The 20,346-nt window shown below is 56.3% G+C and overlaps 2 protein-coding genes across 5 annotated transcripts; one reads left to right on the top strand and one right to left on the bottom strand.

Moving 5' to 3' along the window:
• Window positions 1–2,318: 2,318 nt before the first annotated feature.
• On the bottom strand, window positions 2,319–11,985 carry LOC103887691. 4 transcript variants are annotated; one of them, XM_009215204.3, is made up of 4 exons: window positions 11,533–11,985; window positions 8,908–9,088; window positions 3,075–3,181; window positions 2,319–2,891 (listed from the first exon to the last, which is right to left on the bottom strand). In XM_009215204.3, exons 1-4 carry the CDS (start codon window positions 11,637–11,639, stop codon window positions 2,888–2,890), a joined length of 399 nt encoding a protein of 132 aa, XP_009213468.1. In that variant the 5' UTR covers window positions 11,640–11,985; the 3' UTR covers window positions 2,319–2,887. The 4 variants fall into 4 exon arrangements, 2 of the variants coding, with proteins under 2 accessions (XP_009213468.1, XP_021799296.1); XR_002524413.2 differs by lacking the exons at window positions 8,908–9,088; window positions 11,533–11,985 and adding an exon at window positions 4,043–5,003; XR_002524412.2 differs by lacking the exons at window positions 8,908–9,088; window positions 11,533–11,985 and adding an exon at window positions 3,407–3,706.
• A 183-nt stretch (window positions 11,986–12,168) lies between these two features.
• LBX1 (ladybird homeobox 1) lies at window positions 12,169–16,124 on the top strand. The gene is made up of 2 exons (XM_003904142.4): window positions 12,169–12,850; window positions 13,553–16,124. The coding sequence occupies exons 1-2, from the start codon at window positions 12,526–12,528 to the stop codon at window positions 14,071–14,073; spliced, it is 846 nt and encodes a 281-aa protein (XP_003904191.1). The 5' UTR covers window positions 12,169–12,525; the 3' UTR covers window positions 14,074–16,124.
• The last annotated feature ends 4,222 nt before the right edge of the window (window positions 16,125–20,346 follow it).

The following is a 20,346-nucleotide window of genomic DNA, read 5'->3' on the forward strand; positions in this document are numbered from 1 at the left end:
ATCTGCAGAGGTTTCCCTCACCGTCTGAATGGTTTCTTAAGAGATTTCTCCAGTATGAGTCTTGAGATCCTTCTGCACAGGCAGAATCTGGGCTGGTCCTTGCCTTATCCACAAACTAGCAAAGGGCTAGGCATGTGATGTCAGGGGAGGCTCTAGACATGCCCACTTGAATGCAGCCCAGCTGTAGAATAAGGGGGATAATAACTGCAGAGGTGGTTCTGGCTCCCTCAGTGGCTACCCTAGTGGCTCTGTCAGTCACAGCCCAGAAAGCAGATGGCCAGGTAGGCAGTCAGCTTTTAGACATTGGTTTACTCATGTGTTTGTTTGATACACATTCATTGAATACCTTCTCTGTGCCCCAGGCCTGTGGTCAGCATGGAACAAGAGAGGGAATCATTTAAAAAACCGTGATTAGACACAGTCCCTACCCTCAAAGAGCTTATCCATTAGTTTAAGACTATAAGTCACAAATAATGACAATGCATTGAACCAACCAAAATCAACAGAAGTGCTCTTTGTCTTATGCAACAATGGACTCTTGGAGCTGGAAAGGACCCCAAAGTCAGAGACTCTGATATCCCATCTTCAGCTAAAACACATTTATATACATTAAATGAAACAATGTGATGAAAGCTTTTACTTGACACAAAGTGATGGTCAAACAATGACAATGTTGGTGATGACAATAAGACTGTGATTATTTTCCTTCTTAGCAGGCACTAAGCTCTGCTTGCATACTCCATGTGTTGGGGGAAGCTCATTCCATTGTTTCCGCTTTGATCCTCAGAAAGCCATTCTCAAGGACAAGCTGAAATCAGCCTCCCTGTCCCCTCTCAGCAATTCACTGGACTTAATTCTAACTCCCAGACCACACAGCAGAGCTGGGACTAGGGTGAGGTGAGTGAGATGCCCAAGGCACAAAACCTAAGAGATCGCACACAGCGCTGAGAGCAGATGCCTTCCTTAAATATGGCACCTCACATGCCTTACCCTAGTCCTAGCCCTGCCACACAGTCTGTGCCTCCTCCCCAGTCAGCCCCAGGGGGAAACTGTCAGATTTCTAAAGTAACTTAAATCTTCAAAGGAGCTCTGACCAGCAGCCTACAGGATGTGTGTTGACCTGGTGCAGCCCCCACTCCCAGGGATGGGGTGATAGGGACAGAGGAAGACTGAGATTTCTAGGAGGGTATGAATTCTGGCCAGGGAGACTCACCTGCCCACTTCAAGCCTGTCCTGCACAATTCCTTCTGCCCTGCCTGGTTACTGCCAACTCCCTCTCCCCTACAGCACTGGTACAAGCATCCTAAGTAAGAATGGTGTGCCCAGATCTGGGCCCTATAAGAAGCCAGGTGGTGGGCTCTGAAAGATATTGAGTAGTGGGCCTGGATATAGAAAGTAATGAGGCTGTTTCTCCTTCCCATGGGCATCTCCAGGTAGGGATATGTGTTTGTGTGTGTGTGTGTGTGTGTGTGTGTGTGTGTAGAAGGCAGAACGTAAGGTTTACAGAAAAACCCTGGAGAATGGGGGCAGGGAGGGGCATGGAGTTTGGAAGACAGTGTGACCAGCTACACTACTTCCTAGTTTGGTCACCTCAAAACAAGCCACGTGTTCTTTGTGAGTCTCAGTTTGCTAGCTGTAAAACTGGACTTAAAAAGACTATTTTCCTACCTAGAGAGAGGACTATGAGAGGGCCAACTGTGACAGGCTGAGATATTGACTAGGTTCAGCTGTCTTCATGGGCTGGGGTGAGGCCCAGGCATGCTGATCATCCTGGGCTCTGCCCAGACTGGAGTTGCACCCTGTCTGCTCTCCTGGGGTCCAGCTTGCTCTGCATTGCCTGAAACCATTCCTGCAGCCTCTCTGTTTCTCTCTGGCTCTCATTGATCCTGACTTTACAAATTCTAGATTTTTTCTTTCCTGTTTAAAAAATCCTGTCCACCTTCAAGGCGTCTTCAGCCTCTCAAGAGCCCTGAGAGGGAGGCAGCGATGGAATTCTTCCCATTTTAATAGTTGCAAACCAAGGCCCACAGCGGGTTCCAAATGCAAAGTGTGGCAGGGGAGAGGAAGGGTGCTTGAATTCGGCTCTTCCAAGCCCCTCCTCCCAGGCTGGAGGCCTAGAGGTCACAGAGAGACTCGCTGGGATGGGCGTGTGGGCTTCGACACGCAGGCGAGAAGGGCATCCAGGGCGTTGGACCTGCGCGGTGAGCGCAGCGGCCAAGGCCTGCACTTCCCGCGACCCGCCGGCAGCAGGCGCTGTGGCAGCGGCGCCCTCAGTCCAGGAGCGTTAACTTAAGAATAGCTCACACTAATATCCCTGGCTGTGTGGAAACAGCGTTTTATTAAATGCTTCACACAGATTTGGTATAATAAAGATGAATATATTATATCCTTTGCCTCCCCCAGAGTGAGACAGTAATAAGGGAGGAGGATAAAAAACAATAAAGTGAAACATAAATACAACGTAATGGGACTTGTGGAGAGGGACCCGTGGCCTGTCTGGGCCGCCATGGGCGACCCTTCCGCTGGGACTGGGCACGGGGTTGCCGGGAGCCGGACTCCAGTCCCTCCTTGCCCAACCAGAGGGTCCCAGGCCCTGGCTTCCACTCTGCTGCCCTGCAGCTAGGAGGACCCGATCTGGGTCCCGGGCTGGGGACGTCCCAGGCGTCCTCTTCCCCCAGCCCCTTCTCCCATTAGGTCCAGGACTGCGGCTGGGGACTAGGCCCCACAGGACAGACGCTTGAGGAAAAACAGATCCAAGAGCGATGGCTGCTCCCTTGGCCTGGGGAAGGCTGCCCTCGCCTCCTGGCTCCAGGGGCTCTCCCATAACATGTGGAAAGTTCCTCTTTGGGTCTTACTTCCATCCTTCTCCGAGCACTGCCAAAATTGTTTACCTGAAAATAAGAATTTCAAAGCTTTCCTAGGGCAGAAAGAAAGCAACGCCTGGAGATTCAGCCCAACTCCTGTCGGCTTAGGTCACTCCAGGCCCTGCCAGGGCTGGATTCACCCGTCTAACGTCTGACTATGTGGCTTAAACACAAGAGCCGCTCCAAACCCCATCTGCGTTCGAATCCCACCTGTGATGCTGGCCAGCGCATCGCGACCTTAACCTGTTTCTTCTTTGGCAAAATGGAGACATGGTGAGGATTGGGGGGAAGATTTCTAACGCCTGGCACCCCATCGGCTGTAAAAAAGAAAAATAAAAAGCAGTTATCAGCTGCTCCCAAAATACTCGTTAAAACAAACGGCCCTTTCAAATCTAGAATTCTCGAGAACCTCACTTCCTCCTTAGGTCCCAACACAGGTGACTCCCTTTCTCAAACGAATGGAAATATTTAGTCTCCCAACACCTTCTCTAAATCTCCTGCCTTTTACCAACGTCAAGACTCACAGAGGTCGAAAGAGTTACCCAAGATCACACAGCTGGCCGGTGGCAGAGCAATCTGAGGCTAGGGAATCGCCAGCGCACCTCACCTATCTCTGCGAAGACACCCGAGCTGCCTCCCGGAAGCTGCTTGACACTCACAGTCCGGGCTAAGGCCACGAGGACCGCAAAGTTAGTCCAGGCCTCCCTAGGGGACAGGGCTGTGTCGAGTGGCACCTCACCAAAAGAAAAGAAACGAATTGAAAGAAATACGTAGAAGCAGAGGGAAGAGGAAAGGAGAAGGAGGAGGACGAAGAAGATAGGGGCGGGCTGGTGGCCTCCCTGGAGAATTGGGATCTGGCTATGCGGAATACCCGTGAAGATCCCTTTTGAGGCCTGGTGCATCATGCACCAGGGCGGAGGTCTTGACTCGAGGCTAGCCGCGTAGGTGTAGGGAGGCTGCGTGGTGACAGGAGGGGGCGGCTAAGGAAGGGAGTCGACCTAATTAATGGAAATGAAGGGGCTGGGGAGGAACTGGAGGGATTGAGCATTGGTGGGTGTGAGATGGAATGAATGCAATCCCTCAGGATCGGGAACCCAGGGACTTGTGAGAAGTGGGAAGAGCCAAAGGGGCCGGGTTTCGCTCAAACGAAATAAGGCTTCGGGTGTTACGAACTGTACCTAGGGGGCGGCGGGGAGACAGGAGAGTTTGGTGCTGCAGGAACTGCATCCACCGGCCCAAGAAAGGCGGGGAGAGGCCCAAGTACGTGGGAGTTCAGAGAGGGCGGAGGGCCCTGCAGCTTCCCTGGAGCCTCACTTCAGGGCAAGGCAAATCCCGGCCAGGACGAAGCAGCCAGGAGGGATCCCGGCTCTGAGCACAGATTCGAGCCTGGCGTCTTCACTTTGCTTGGAGCCACGCCGCCCACGTTCCCTGTGCGACAGGGCACTGCAGATGCTGGGTTTTCCGCAGGTCAGACGTCCTCATCGCTTACTCTGGCTGCGTCTCGCCGCCTGTCTTCCCTTGCCCGGGGTCTTGGGACACCGGAGGGGCTTAGCTGAGGGAGCAGTGCCCAGCAGGCGGCCCCCTGACCCATGGGGTCCGAGGGGATTGGGACCCGGGAGGCTCTCTGAACCCGACCTGGGTAGAATCCAGGATACTCTTGGGCGGGGGATTTCTACCCCACTCCTCTTCAAGTGCCTTAGTTGCCTTCTCCCCTCCGCGGGGACTTGGGCGCCGCGCGGCGTTGGCGGCGCTAACGCAACCGGCCCCAGCACTACTGCTGAATTATTCACGTGCAGTTTATTTACTGTGAGAAGCCTGACTCAGGCCTTTCCTGTGTCCATCTAGCCGGTGGGCGGCTCCTAGGTATCCTCTTCTGTCCCAACTAGGTCCTTTCACCTTCCCACCTGGCCTAGCCCAGGCCCCATGTGTCGCCTGCGCCCCGGCAGTAGTAAGACCTCTGTGAAAGGGAGGAAGCTGACTACCATTAACGGTTTTTGGTCAGACTTTGTTGTTTCTGGGCCGTCTGGGTTAGTAAGACAGAAGGTCAGCTCTTGGAGTTTCTGGGGATGGCAAGGAGAAGGGAACCCCAATTGTAGGCCGAGGAAAGCAGCCTCTCTCATCCCATCCCTACCCCTCACCCCACCCCACCCCATAAAAAAATAAATAAATAGGCATCCCAGGAGTCCAGCAGCCCCTGGTTCTAGACTGCAGACCTGCTGCGGGTAAACAAGGGACTAAGGGTTTACCCAGCAGCTCACCCCCAGGACAACAGAGGGAGGAGCTATGGGGGACTCTGGAACCTCTCTTAGGGTGGCATCTTTGGCCTTGTGCTTGTCTGTTCCCTTTGCCTCCAGGATGGTCTCTGCTTCTGCACCTATTTACATGCTCCTGGTTTTACAAAGTTCAACTCAAATGCCATCTGCATGGGGAACAGAACCAGACTCTTCCCCACCCACCCCCCACACCCCACACACACACACACACACACACACACACACACACTCACTTAGCTTCCTTTATCCTCTTCATAGACTCCTGGGCTGGTGGGGTGGCATGTGGGTGTCTGTTTCCTGCCACTCCTGCCTGCCCGTCACTTCCCATCTTCTTTTTTTTTTTTTTTTTTTTTTTTTTTGAGACAGAGTCTTGCTCTGACGCCCAGGCTGGAGTGCAGTGGCCGGATCTCAGCTCACTGCAAGCTCCGCCTCCCGGGTTCACGCCATTCTCCTGCCTCAGCCTCCCGAGTAGTTGGGACTACAGGCGCCCGCCACCACGCCCGGCTAGTTTTTTGTATTTTTTAGTAGAGACAGGGTTTCACCGTATTCGCCAGGATGGTCTCGATCTTCTGACCTCGTGATCCGCCCGTCTCGGCCTCACTTCCCATCTTCTGTCCATTCTTCCTCTCTGCTTCTGGGCGCAACGAATGATGGGGGGGGTCAATCCTCTTTTCTTCTCTTTTCTTTTCTTTTCTTTCTTTCTCTCAGAGTCTTGCTCTGTCATCCAGGCTAGAGTGCAGTGGTGTGATCTCGGCTCACTGCAATCTCCAACTCCCAGGTTCAAGTGATTCTCCTGCCTCAACTTCCGAGTGGCTGGGACTACAGGAGCACACCACAACACCCAGCTAATTTTTGTACTTTTCATAGAAACAGGGTTTCACCATGTTCACCAGGCTGGTCTCAAACTGCTGACCTCAAGTGATCTGCCCGCCTCGGCCTCCCAAAGTGCTGGGATTACAGGCCCAGCCACTGCACCCGGCCTCAATCCTATTTAAAAAAAAAAAAAAAAATCCAGCCTGGGCAACATGGCGAAGCTCCATCTCTACAAAAAATACAAAAATTAGCCGGGCATGGTGGCATGCTCCTTTGTTCCCAGCTACTTGGGAGGCTGAGGTGGGAGGATCACTTGAGCCTAGCAGGTCCAGGCTACAGTGAGCCCAGATTGTGCTGCTGCACTTCATCCTGGGTGACACAGTGAGACCTCATCTCAAAAACAAACAAAAAAAGCAAATGAAGGACATTCATTACTAAGTCAGACCACACCACCACAGCTGGGTCCACAACCCAGGAAACTCACTCCATAGCCAAAAAGCATTAGAGAATGAGATCTCTGGGCCCCTCTGAGTATATTGGTGTGAGCAGCAGGAGCGCCAAACACATCTGCAGGCAGCTGGCAAAACCAATACACCTACCCTTCCTTTGTACCACTGGTCCTCTCTCTGAGGCACAGGCTACATTCCCTGTCTGGCTCCGTTTTTGTCCCTTGATTATTTATTTGGTTTATTTACTCAACAAATGCTTGGAGCCCTTGGTGTATGCTGGGCTGGCATAGGGACATGGAGAGGTGATTCAGGTCCTTCCTTCCCAAGTTCACAACAGATGGAGAGAGAGAGGCAGGACAGATAGACAAAGCAGCACATTCCTGGAAATATGATAGTGACACCCAAGGGAATGTGCTAAGGAGTACAGAGGAGCTGAACAGGGCAGAGAAGATTTCCCCCAGGAAGTGAGTTGGGCACTAGAGACAGAGCAGGAGGTGCCAGGAAAGGAAGAGACACAAACCATCCCAACCCTTGGATGAGGGGAGCAAAAGCTTGAAACCAAAAGAGAAGGCTGTTCTAGAGGCTGCAGAGTATGGGCACCCAGGACTTGAGCATCTCTGGGAACCTGTCGTCTCCTCCCTGCCTGTCTCTGTCACTCAGTGGTCTGTCTGTGCCCCCCAACACTTCCAAAGGGCAAGCACTCCCCCTCCTTCCATGCAGGACTGCAGTGCCTGGAGGAGGCCGGCTCATGTGGTATGGCCACCTTGTCACGGTGCTCTGAAGGTATTCAGCTCACAAAAGAAGTAGGGGAGGGGAGAATCTGGGAAGGGACCAAAGGAGTGTCCTGCTCTCAGACCGTGCCCTACCTCTTCCTGCCAGCTGAGGTCCTAAGAGCTGGGTATGGCCAGAGAAAGCAGGGCAGGTCCAGGAGCAAGCTTGGAGCCCAGCCTGAATTTTGAAGCAGCTGCCTCCCTGCTCCCCAGGCCTGGGAGGAGGCTGCTTCCCTCCCCCTTCCCCAGTGGCTTGCCTCCCTTCCCCCAGGTGGCCCAATTCCAGCCTTTACCTTTTCTGGATCCCCACCCTCTTTGAGAATCCCAGATGTCTTATAATATTGTTCCCAGAAAAATGCGCCCACCTGGGTACACATACACAATTTCTGGGGTTTACAGAGCCCCTGACGCCCATTCAAAGAGCCTTGGGGGACCTCTGGTTAAGAACCCCTTGGTTCAGGAATTAAGGGGACAGACTTGAATAAGAAGCAAAAAAAAACAAAAGGACAGTGTTCCAATCCTGATCACTCCAAAACAGGCTGTGTGACCCTGGATGGGTTACTTAACTTCTCTGGGCCTCATTTTCCTGTTATGTAAAATCGGGTTAAGAGCGGTAGCTACCCAGAAGGATTGTGAGTAATAAATGAAATGAATAAAACTCTTAGCCTGGAGCCAGGTACAAGGTAAAGACTTACGGTATTTATTGTCATGGTTATTGTTGCTGTTACTGCGGATAGTGGCCTAGGGCAAAATGTAAAAACTGAGTGGGCAGTCCTGGCTCAGCCTGGGTGGCAGGAGGCCGTCTATCATAGTCCACTTCTATAGCGGAAGAAACACTCTGAATTCCACACAGAGTGTCAGAGTAGCAGGTCTTCACGGGACAACAACAGCAACAGTAAATGATCTGCACTGCTGGTCAAGTTAACTTGTTTCAAGCAGCGGCAGACCCTTTTCTCTAAAGGAACTCTGGCCTGAGAGTCAATGCTGGTGCTTACACAAATAATCTGGAAATGAATGGGGGTACCAAAACAATCCAGATTGAATCCAATGGAGCCTTTGGGGGTTTAAGTGAATTATTCTCCTGTGTTAAGGATTAACTTGTTTTGTTTGGGTCTGCAGGGTCCACTTAATGTGGCAATTCATGAAATGCTCTTTCCCTCTTCTTTGTCTGGAATATTCCCTAAACTGAGGAAAAGCAGATTTTTGGCAGAATCATCCCTTCCCTATTCACTGAGAAAGAAAAAACCTGGACCCTGGCTATTTAAGCAGCAAACAGGAATTCAGGATCAGAGTAGCATATAGATTAGGCTCTAGAGACAGGTATTCCCGCTGTGGAGCAGACCCTGGGAATCAGCTGCTTTCAGCTCCAGGTGAGAAGATTCTGGCCCAGATGACCGGGGGTGGGGAGACCCCCAGAGTGTCTGCCTTGCCCCAGCATGGGGGCTCAGGAGGACTGTCAGGGCAGGCTTTAGCCCCACTGACCCTGTGTTACTCATTTCTGGAATCCTCCTAATCTCTAAACTCCTCTGAGGGGCCCAAACTATCCCCCCTCCACATTGCACAATCATGTATACCCCATTTGCTCTATGGAAAGTCATTCAACCAATATTCAGCGGGAGCCCAGTGTCTCCTAGGACTTGGAAAGCCCATGATGGACCGGAATACCCAGAGGAAGGCTCCTGCCCTCAGGTCTGGCGGGGGAGGGAGGTAGGGGTCAGTACACAAACCCAAAATATACCTCATTGCTCGGCAAGAGGGGTACAACAGGCAAGCAGATTGGGCTCCCAGGAGTCCAGAAGATTCCAGCCCCCCACACAATGGGGTTTTTCGGCAGCGGAGGTAGGGATAGGACCGCGGTGTTGGGAAAAGGTTGGTATGGCAGGTGGGCTGGTTTCCAAAGGTGGCCTGGATAAGGGGATCTGGGTGAATCAAAACAACAAAACACAGGGCGGTACCACAGACTTCCCCACATCCCCGCACCTCACACCGCACTCCGCACCCCAGACATATGGTGTGCCCAAGTGTGTTTAACCAAGAGGCCAACCAATTAGGCCAAAAGAGCCAAGCCATAGGCTTGGACAGCAGGTACAGGTCAGTCAGGGAAGAAGAGGTTTGGCGTCGGTGGCGGAGGTAACTCAGCTGATGATTGTGAAGTGTCCTGTTCCTGTTGACATGGTGTGCTGAAGACTAGAGGTCTCAATACTAGCCAGCAGGATAAGATATTAAGAACATGCCAAGCAGAGGGACCCCTCTGCTCCCCAGTTCACATTCCCCTTCCTGTCAACCTCCCAGTAACCCTGAACTCCTCTGGTCTTGAGGGTCTGGGAGATGGGCAACAGCAGGGGCTGGGCTTGTCCTTAAAGTCCTATCCTGTGGGCTAGTACCAGACGCGATGCAGAGACTGAAGAGGACAGGAAGGGTGTGGAAGTATGGGAGGAACTCTTTCTCTCTCTCTTTTTCTCTCGATTGGGATCCAAGGGTCCTGGTTCCTGGATCTAGAGGGGCCTCCCTGCCTCCCTGCTAACCTCACTTGCCTGAAGCTCTGGGTCAGGGGATTGGGGTTATGGCAGGAAAAGGCTGAGGTGGGATCCTGAGGGCAGGAAGTGAGAGGAGTGGACAAGACCCCTCTTGGCTCCAGAGCTTCAAAGCCACCCACGTTCAGCTCACTGACGCCCTCTCCCTCTGGTCCCTCTCCACCGGTCTCTAGGCTCTGACTCCGCTGTTGCTAGGCCCAGCATCACCTGGTGGCTCCCAGGGCAGCACAGAAGCAGTAGAGACAGGTTTCCCCGGGAGTGGGTCTGCAGCTCTGAGGGAACTGTGATTCCCATTCTCACCAATCCTGCCCCTGAGAACTTGTCTTCCCCACTTGCTTACTTCCAACCCGAAAATGCAGGACAAAGATGAGTTAGAGGGTAGGGGTTCTTCCCAACACTCAGAGCACTGGGGCACCAAACAAGAACTCTTTCTACCTACACTATCCGTTTTACTCCAGAGAGCTGCCAGCCATGATTCCAAACAAACAACTGAAGGCGAGATCATGAAACCTATCTCTGCTGTACAGAGGCCCCCTACACTGAGGCATCCAGAGAAAGAACCTGCTTCCTGCCTCAGAGCCCAGCTTAGCTCATGCCCTCTCTGGGGTTAGATATGAGGGGAGAGTGGGCAAGAAATCCTAGTCTTCCCATCCCAACCCTTGGCCTGGGTCACACGTCCTCATTTTGGCCTCTCTGGGCCCTTCTCTGGTCCAAGTGGTGCTGCCCAATGCCCAACTACACTGCCCACCCAGGAGTTTACAAACAAAGCCAGGGCCGGGGCTGTGTGTGTGTGTGTGTGGGAGGGGAACAGCTCTTCCTCCCTGGACTCCAACCCCCTCTAGGTCCTCCCTTCCTTTCTCCAAGGGCAGAAATGGAAAATTAGTAAGGCGGCCAGTGGCCCCACTTAAACATAATGGGGTAGCAAGACAGGAAGGCCTGAGGGCACAGCCCTGCTGGAGTGCCCCAGGGAAATGAAAGAAATAGCTGAGTTCAAACACACCTATATACCCACAGGTTCACACACATTTATACAAATATATACATGGAGAACCACACACAAACACACATTCAAAAACACAAACACCTTCAAGTAATAATGCATACAACATGCTCTCCCGATATTCACAGATCCCAGACCCTAAGGTCTTTAGCTCCAGCCTAACTGGAAGCCTGGCCTCCCTGCGAGTTCTTGAGAGCAAAGCCTCAGCCGCGGCCTGGCTCCCGCCGGGCCCCCGCCCCGCATCCGGAACAGCTGGAGTCGGCCTGGCCATGCACTCAAGCCGGGCGCTGGGCTAGGCGGGGCCGGCAGCGGGGCCCCGGCTGGGGCCCGGGAGGAACGCAGCAGGGAGGCACCGAGCCGGCCCCGTTAGCCCGGGCACCTGGCCTGGCTACCCGTCAGACGCCCATCATTAGGCCGACGGTGGCCCCAGCCAGCCTGGGGAGCGGCTGCCGGAGGAAAGTGTGCAAGATTGCCGGAGGAGGTAGGGCGGCCGTTTCGGGATCAGGCCGGGGAGAGGCGTCCAGAGCCGCCAACAATTCCCCCCTCCGCCTCTCAGCATGGAGAAGGCTGAGCTCCCCAACTAGCCCCCTCCCCCAACCCCTGAGGTCCTCCACCCCCTTCCCGCGTCGCCCACCCAAGGCTGCAGAGCCTACTCTGACCTCCTGCGGGCCAGCCCAGGAGGGCTTCAGATTCCCTCTCCCCAAGTGCGTCTCCCAGGCGGTGGGGTGAGGGGCAAGAGGGTCAGGGGTAGAGGCGCTGGGCTCTTGATCTCAGCCCCGCAAAGTCCACGCTGGGTGGCAGCGGGGCCCACCCAGGCTCCTGGTCTTACCTGGCCCGCGCGGCGGCCGCTTCCCTCCTGGGCTGGGGTTCCCGCCACCCTTTCGGGCTCCACATCCCGGGTCGGAGAGACCGAGACCTCCCGGCCGGTGCTGTCATTGCAGCTAGGCCGGCGGGAGGCGGGTGCGCCAGGAGCGCGGCTCGCAGTTTGGGGTGGGGGTGGTGGCTTTTCAGTCGCCCGAGGTTCGGGTGCAATAAAGGAGCCGCTAATGTAATTTACAAACAGCTCGGGCCGAGAGCGGCGCAGCGCCCGGACTGACAGGCGCATTAGGCAGGCTAATTCCAGCCGGCTCCTCCTACCCCCGGCCCGCTAATTAATGAGCTTCCCAACTTAGAGCCGCCTGCATTGGACAGACAGACAGTGAAAGAGAGGGCGAGGGAGAGGGAGAGAAGGAGAGAGACGGGGGGAGCAGAGAAGAGAGAAGAGAGGGAGGGAGGGAGAGAACAGGAGGAGAGAACAGAGAGAAAGAAGAGAGGAGAAAGGGAGAAAGGAGAGAGAAAGAGAGAGAAGTGCCGCTGCAGATAATTGATTACACCCCGATCAAGGCTAACTTGTTAGCAATAGTCAATTGCCCCGTCTCTCCGCCTCCCTCGCAGTCCGGGATCGGCGCCCTTGCCTCGGCTCTTCCAACTGCGGCCGCCAGGACCCGGGGCCAGGAGCCACTGCCGAGCCACCTGACACCTTTAAATAGCACCGGGGCTGGCGAAACTGGAGCCCCGCGCAACGCGCCCCGGCTCCGGCCCCGGATTGCTGGAAGCCCCAGCAGCAGCGGCGCCCGCGTCAGCGCCCTCCTCCCAGGGCCCCGCGCTGTTCTGCCCGCCTCAGCCGCCGCGCTAATCGGCCCCGCGCCCGGCCCGCGCCCTGCCCAGTGCGGCCTCCTTCCCACCCGCCGCCGCCTGCGCGCGCCGTCCGGCTTCCGAGTTGCCCGCGGGCTGGGTCCTCGCGGCCCGAGCCGCCCCGGCCGGGCCCCCGAACGAGGCCGAGATGACTTCCAAGGAGGACGGCAAGGCGGCGCCGGGGGAGGAGCGGCGGCGCAGTCCGCTGGACCACCTGCCTCCGCCTGCCAACTCCAACAAGCCACTGACGCCGTTCAGCATCGAGGACATCCTCAACAAGCCGTCTGTGCGGAGAAGTTACTCGCTGTGCGGGGCGGCGCACCTGCTGGCCGCCGCGGACAAGCACGCGCCGGGCGCCTTGCCCCTGGCGGGCCGAGCTCTGCTCTCGCAGACCTCGCCGCTGTGCGCGCTGGAGGAGCTCGCCAGCAAGACGTTTAAGGGGCTGGAGGTCAGCGTTCTGCAGGCAGCCGAAGGTAGGCGCAGCTGCTGGGTTTCCCTGCACCCAGCGCCTCGCGCCCTGTGCCCTGCGCGCTTCGTCCCCTCTGTCTCTGCTCGCCTCTGCCCGCTCCGGCCGCCAGGGCCTTCCAGCCTGAGCAGCTGCTTATGGGAGTGAAGATAGGTGGGACGGAACCCAATCCTTATTTCCTAGGGACCTCTGGGTAGGCCAGAGCTGGGGGGTGGCCGGAGAAGGGTGGCGGGAACCCAAGCTCTTTCCGCAGTCTGCTTGCTTTGCTGGTCTCCCTTGCGTTCCCAGTGTCCTGGGCGCTCTTAGCCCGGCTACTCCGCGTGGGGAATCGAGTCTTTTGCTGGGACCTTCTGGGTAGGGTAGAGTTGAAGTGATTGGGAAGGGATGGAGAACCAACATTCACACCACAATTAGGGTGTCCCTGTCTGGCTTTCTCCTACTCAGAGACTTTGGGTCTTTCAAACCAACTCTTGGGTAGGGGGCAGAGACCAAAACAATTTTTCCTAGGGACTTCTGGGAGACCAAAGACAGGTGATGGTTTGCCAGAGCCAAAGCTTGCCCTGGTCCTGGAGGCTGAATTAAATCTGAGAAGGGAACATTGGTAAACTGCAGGCCGGACGGGGCCTGGGTGGGGTAGGAGTTATGGGGGCCAGAGCCAGGGTGGGCTTCCTCTCTCGCAACGCGAGCCTACACTGTCCTTTCCTCCCAGGCCGCGACGGGATGACCATCTTTGGGCAGCGGCAGACCCCTAAGAAGCGGCGAAAGTCTCGCACGGCCTTCACCAACCACCAGATCTATGAATTGGAAAAGCGCTTTCTATACCAGAAGTACCTGTCCCCCGCCGATCGCGACCAAATCGCGCAGCAGCTGGGCCTCACCAACGCGCAAGTCATCACCTGGTTCCAGAATCGGCGCGCTAAGCTCAAGCGGGACCTGGAGGAGATGAAGGCCGACGTAGAGTCCGCCAAGAAACTGGGCCCCAGCGGGCAGATGGACATCGTGGCGCTGGCCGAACTCGAGCAGAACTCGGAGGCCACAGCCGGCGGTGGCGGCGGCTGCGGCAGGGCCAAGTCGAGGCCCGGCTCTCCAGTCCTCTCCCCAGGCGCCCCGCAGGCCCCGGGCGCTGGCCCCCTGCAGCTCTCGCCTGCCTCTCCGCTCACGGACCAGCCGGCCAGCAGCCAGGACTGCTCGGAGGACGAGGAAGACGAAGAGATCGACGTGGACGATTGAGCGGCACCCCGGGTCTTCTGCCACCCTGGGCTTCTAGCTCTCGAAAGCCCAACACCTCCCGGACCGGACGCCGAGGGGAGCTGGGACCTCCTCTGCCAACTCCCGCCTCCTCTCCTGTTCCCGGCCCCGGACTCGGCTCCTGGCAGCCGCCTCTTCCCTCTCGAAGCAATAAACCCAGGCTGGCCGGCCGGGCCGGCCGCCGCCAGCGGCCTCCGCCGCCCCGGAAGCCCTCGCCGTGCAATTCTGTATGGCTTCTATATAAATATTTAAACCTATATAGCGGGTTCTTCCCACCGCAGCCTGATTTTTCCTTTCTTTTATTATTTTTTTTAACTCGGAGATTTCGATGTTTTCAAAACTCTGGGGCTGCCAGGTTTGCTGAGGGCGAGGCAGAAACCAGGGCTGAGAACACTAACCCTGCGGTCTAGAGGAGGGGCAGCTCCGGCTGTTTTGATTTTTCTCTGCATGTGGCGAATGCACCGGCCCGCTCCTTCCTCGCCTCCCTCGGCCTTATTGCAGCTGACTTCTATTTCCTCCTGCCTTTCTTCCTTGTGTGGGAAGGGAAGAGGTGGGCAGCCGGGTCCTGACTTGCAAGTTTCAAAATCGATATTTCCTTCCCACCCTCTGAGAGAAAAGTCTGTTTTCGATGCCATTTCTGCCTCCTAATGCCCACTAATGCTATTTTTAAGATTCCTCCCTCCCTCTCGCATTTCCTCGGACTGAGTGTTGGAGTCCGGCTCTTAGGGACAATGCAGGGGGAAATCCAACCAACCAACCATCGAAAACAGAACCCAAAGCCCTATAATTATTTTGTACTCTTTTTAGAATTTTTTTGCATGTGACAGAGACAGAGAGGAGGCCGACCCAAGCCCTCACCTCACCTCCTCCACAGCTCTGGGTCTCTCTTGCCACCTCGAACACCCCACTCCTACTCGACTTGGCCAGAGGAGGGTGGATGGATGTGCGTGGGCTGCGAGTACCCCTTCCCTGCTCCTCCCTTGCCCTCTCCTCCTCAGACTGTACCCAAGGCCTCTTTCTCCAATAAATAAAGTCTTTGCCATTTTACTAGAACCGGCGGCGACCGTGTCTGAGTGAGTGGGCCCGTTTCGGAGAAGCAGCGGCAGGCTGGGCTTCTTGCCGCTGCTTCTTGCCGGTCTCCTCAGCCTTGGAGATTTGGGGGGATTTTCAGGACAGGCTTAAGAGTGAAGGGCGAGGGGGAAGCAGCAGGAGGAGGCGCTTCTTGCCCATAAACCTGAGGCAGTTGCTAAATCGGGGGAGAAGCGGATTTCGGGCTTCGCCAGGTCGGGGTGAAAAACGAGCCGTGAAATGCTGGGAGAAAATGCCTGTATATGTGGGGGCACACCACAGTACAACATTAATTTGTGTTGAACAAAGAGTGGGTCTTGCCCTGCAGTTCCTGCATCCCACCCCAGACCCAAGGGCATTCTCCCTGCACTCCCTGAAAAATGGGCTGAGCCCCGGGAGCACTGCAGGTATCACTCAGTCAGATGCCGGGTGGAGCCTTGGGTTCCCAAGTTTTGATTCTAGCCCGGAGGGCCTCATCCTTGGGGACTAGGGGGCCAGAGGCCAAAGGTATCAAGGCCGGGCTGAATTTAAATGTGGGTACCTGGAAATGTAAGCCCAAGCTTCTGGGAGCTAGGATGAATTTCTGACAACTTTAACAAATTCTGCCCCCACCTCCTGGCACTCCCCTTGGGGCAGAGGTATGGATCTTGCAAGGACTCTCTCGGGTCTGCTGCGCCCCAAGGCCGGCTGGGGCGGGGGCTAAGGCCGCTTTCACTTTCCCGGACAGAGCGGGTTTCTCTCCGGGCTTTTGTTGTCGCTGGGCTGGCGAGTGGCCGCTGTCACCGGAGTGGGGTCCCGCCTCCGGGCCGCTGGGCTCTCTTTCTCCGCAAAATTGATGTGAGAAATGCGCATCTGGTCTCGGGCGGCGATGGGGCCCCCAGGCCCGAGCCAGGAACGTGCGTGTCCAGGAGGAAACGAAGAGGCAGAGAGAAACTGGAAAAAAAAAAAATAGGAGCGCAGAAAGATACTCCAAAAGCAGAGAAAGAAAGCAGAGAGCCACAGAGACAGGGAGGAGAAAAAGAGGAAAAGAGAGAGAAACAGAGAAACGGAGAAAGGGAGACAGAGACAGAGGGAGAAAAAAAGAATGGGAAGATAGGAGGAGAGAGAAGGAGCAGAGAAGGAAGGAGACGGCAGGGCAGCGGGGCGGGCGTGCGGCCGGTTCCTCCTGGGCGACAAAAATTGCCCTCTCTTAGGATGGATGGGTCTGTAATTCGGAGCGCGGACCATGAAGGCCGGGACGAATGGGCCCGGGCGGCCGCTGACAGGCGACAATAGCCGGGCCCAGCCCCCCGCGGCTCCCGGTGCGGGCACGGCCGCGGCCCTCCGCAGCCCAGAGCGCGCCGGCGCTGGCGACCATATGGTTTTTGAATTTTCTTCACAATTTGTAGACAATTTGATGGATTAGGTCCCCGCGCGCGCCTCCCCGGCACAAAGGCGGCGCAGGGACCGCGGCGGGGCGGTCACCCGGGCATCTGCGCCCGCCGTGCGCACCCCCCCATTCGGCCCCCGCCCGGAGCCCGAAGCCCCAGGCCGCCCGCCCAACACGCTCATGAATCCCAATGAAGCGGCCGTGGCACCTCCGGCCGCTCCTTGCTTCGCGGCCCTGGGCCCGGCCCCGCTGGGTCTCTTTGGGCTGGGGGCGGCGGCCCCAGGGCTGAGCCCACCCGAGCTGCGGCGCCCGCGGGGCGCGTAGCTAAGCAGGCGCATCGGGGCTGAGGAAAAACGGGGCCATTTATCCGCCCGTCTAGTTAAAGCGGGTTATTTGTTTGCTTCTCCGGCCTCCCCCCTCCCCTCCTTTCCCCCCTCTCCTCCCCCGCCCTTCCCCTTCTGCCTTTTATTCTTTTGTCTCTAAATGGATTTAATGAGCCTGAAAAACATGACAATTGAATATAACCAAGAAATAAAAAATAACGAGGGAGGAAGGAAGGAGGAAAAGAAAGAATGAAAGAAGGAAGGGGAAGGATTAATAAAATAAGGAGAAAACGCAATTCAATTCAGCAAATGTTTTTTGAGCGTCTTTTCCGCGCCAGGCCGCGCAGGGGGCTGGGAGAATTGAAACGAATCAGATCCGGTTCCTGCCCTCAAGGAGCTCCTAGTCTAGTGGGCAAGACTCGCAGCACCCCCAGCGCTAGTAGAAGCTAACCGAGGGACAGGGCCGTGCTAGTTGCAAAACACTGAGAGGCGGCTACCAGGGTGTTGGGGGCTTCACAGAGGAGGTGGCTTGGGACCCGGGCCCAAGGCGAGAAGTAATTCGTTGTTTCCATAGGCCAGAAAAGAGGGCCAGCGGAAGGAAGGACCAGAGCTGCGGCGGAGGGAAGGGGGAACGAAGTGTACGTGCGAGCCTCGGCTGAACTCGAGCTACGGAGGCCACACAAGAGCGCCCTGCGCACTCGGTCCCGCACAATGTGGGAAGTGGATTCGAGCCACTCCGCAGTGTCCTTTGCTCTGAGGGATTCGCTGCCTCCATCAAGTTCTGGGTGGGCTTCCGGAGCCCAGCCGACAGCTCTGTTGAGGCCCTGGACTAGCACTGGACACTGCCTGGACTAGCACCCGGGCTTGGGGCTTATCTCTAGGTCCCATTGCGCAGGGAGGCGGCGAGGAAGTCAGCAGCCCTGGGCAAAGGCTGAGGGGCTTGGCTGTAGGCGGAGGCGAGGGTCTGGGATCCAGGGAGGCCTGGGCTGTAAGCCCACTCTCTCCTTAGCTCCCCCAGTTCTGAAGAAGTCTGCTACCTGCGCGCGGCCCGGGGGCCTCGGATGGCCTTGGTCGTGCCTCGGGCGCTGCCGCTGGGACCCGCGATGTGAGAGGGCCTCAAACCCCAAGTGCAGGCCGGAGGCCTCTTAGCCCACGCCCGCCGGGCCTGACTCGGGATACTGCTGTTTGTGGCGTGTTCTCCCATGTGTAGGCTCCAAGGGAGCGGGGCTTGTGTATTGCGTGTCTGTTTCTTCTCCTGGTCTGAGTGTACGAGTGAGCGTGGCCTGGGTTGTGTGAGGTGCTGTGGGCCCTACGCCCATTATTCTGGCGTAGTTCGTTAAGGCTTGGTATCCTCTGGGCTGCCTGTCCTTCGGGCCCGAGTTCCATCACCGCCTAGAGCCCTTTGCCCATCTGTTCCAGGACTCTGGGCTCTCTACGGACCCACTTTCTGTTCCCGGCTGGCCAGGAGAGGCGGCTCGGCTTTGTCTCTCCCTTCCCCGTTGTGTCCTGGGGCTCGGCGGGGCTTGCCAAGTCCCAGGACGCGAGCAGTTTCTGCTCTCCAGTCTGGGAACCCCTCGGCGCGCGGACGGCCGATCCCGCCTGTTCGGCTTCCCCTCGCTCCGCCTTTCCCGGCTTGGTGGCCTGGCGGGCGGTGCGGGGTGAGGCCGGGAGGCGCAGTTCCTTATTTTACGAGGTGTCGGGCCGGTGTCAGACGCAGCTCTGATAAGTAATACTCCAGTCTGAGGGACCAGAACGTGGTAATTAATCCCAAAGACTTAAGTGTATTTTAGTTCAGGAGAAAAAAAATCACTAATTCAATCGTCCGGAAAATTGAAGTTTGATGCATGAGTCCCCCCTGAAAGGGACGGGCTGGGGCCGCGCGCCTCCCCTCCGCCCCCACCCCCCCCCCCCCCCCGCCCCGCATCCCTCTGAGCCGCCAGGTCCAGGGAAGTCCACTCACCCCGCCTTGGCTTTTCCAGTCACCTGAACCCAGAGGCACCTGGGCTTGGCTCCCACAAGCAACAACTACCCCTCTTGGAGCCCAGAAAGTGATTTGTGGGGACAATACGTATGCTCCCCAAACGCATGCACCTGAGAGGGTACCATAGAAAGCCCAGGAATATAGAGAGGGCAGCCAGATAAGGGGGCAGGGTAGGTAAGGTCAGGGGCTACAAAGCATGTGGAAGAAGGGACAGAGAACCTGAATGGGCTGGAGTCATGAGGGCCAGCGAGTAGGAGGCTGCTGTTGTAAAGTGACATACATGTGGCTTTGAAGTGGGTGGGAATGGAGGGGAGTAGAACTGGGTGTGCTGGGTAGTGGTGGTTAGGTTATAGGTGTGCAAAGGGGTGTATGGGAAATGACTGCATCCCTGGGACTGTACATGTGCGGAGTGGAGGTCCCTGGCAGACACTGACAGGTCTTGGAGAGCCTGGAATCTGACCCCTGGGTGTGTCCACAGGCCAAATCTCCTAGAGGACAGGCTCCTGGGGCTGGAGCAAAGGAAGGTGGGGGTTCCTGGGGACCAGCACCCTGGAGGGAGGAGAATTCCCACCTTGAGTTTTCCTGGGACCCCACATCTGCACTCCCAAGTCCAGGGTTGCCATCTGCAAATCACCCTGTCTTCTCCTAACAGCTGCCAGTTCTGGGAGAGATTTGGGGCTGCGGCTGTGTGTGTGGCAGGCTGCATGGAGACTAGCAAGGGCACGTTCCTGAGTGTGTCATCAAGTATGTGCAACTGAGAAACTGAGCATGTGCGGCTGATTGATGGAAAGCGAGTGTGGGACTGGGTGTGTGATGCTGCGTTCCTACAACTGATTGTTGCAAACTAGTATGTGCAGCTAGGTGTGACTAAATTTGCTCAACAGAGAGGAAAAGAGTAAAGCTGTCACTGAGTGGGTGTGACCAGCAGGTAAACGACACCCAGGGTATGTGAGGTGTGCAGGAAGCTGGTGTGAGCAGATAGCTGGGAGAATGATTATTGATGTGGAATTGAAGCTACAGGCAGACAACCAGAATCCTGGCTCCAAACATTTTGGCCAAGCTGGCTACTGAAATTTACATTTACAATGCTGGGGGCAGGGAGCATGTGGCCTGACAGGAAGACAACTCAGGAGAGGACTAAGCAGAAGATGGGATGGAGAACTTTCAGCCTGGGTTGAAGTCTATTCTGAGGGCAGCTGAGGCCATTGAATAGGCACTATATAGGCATGGACTCTGCTTCTTTAAAAACAGGTTGTAGGGGTAGGGCATCCTCTGTTGTGCAGTTGGGTGATGGCCAGGCTGCCCTGCCTGCCTTCTCTCATTCAAGCTGGTCACCGGACTGAACCTTTGTCTTTGGAGTGACCTGTAGACTTGCCCTTGGCTGCTCCAGTTCCAGGTAGCGCTTGAAGGCCTAGCTTCCCCCAGCTCAGTCAAAGGAAGTTCTTCCTCCCTGGGGGTGCTCAGCCCTGCCCAAACTAGGGAGGGTACAAATGGCAATATGCACATGGCTGCAA

The sequence above is a fragment of the Papio anubis genome, chromosome 11 (genome assembly GCF_008728515.1).
Source record: "Papio anubis isolate 15944 chromosome 11, Panubis1.0, whole genome shotgun sequence".
In the NCBI taxonomy this organism is placed as follows: domain Eukaryota; kingdom Metazoa; phylum Chordata; class Mammalia; order Primates; family Cercopithecidae; genus Papio; species Papio anubis.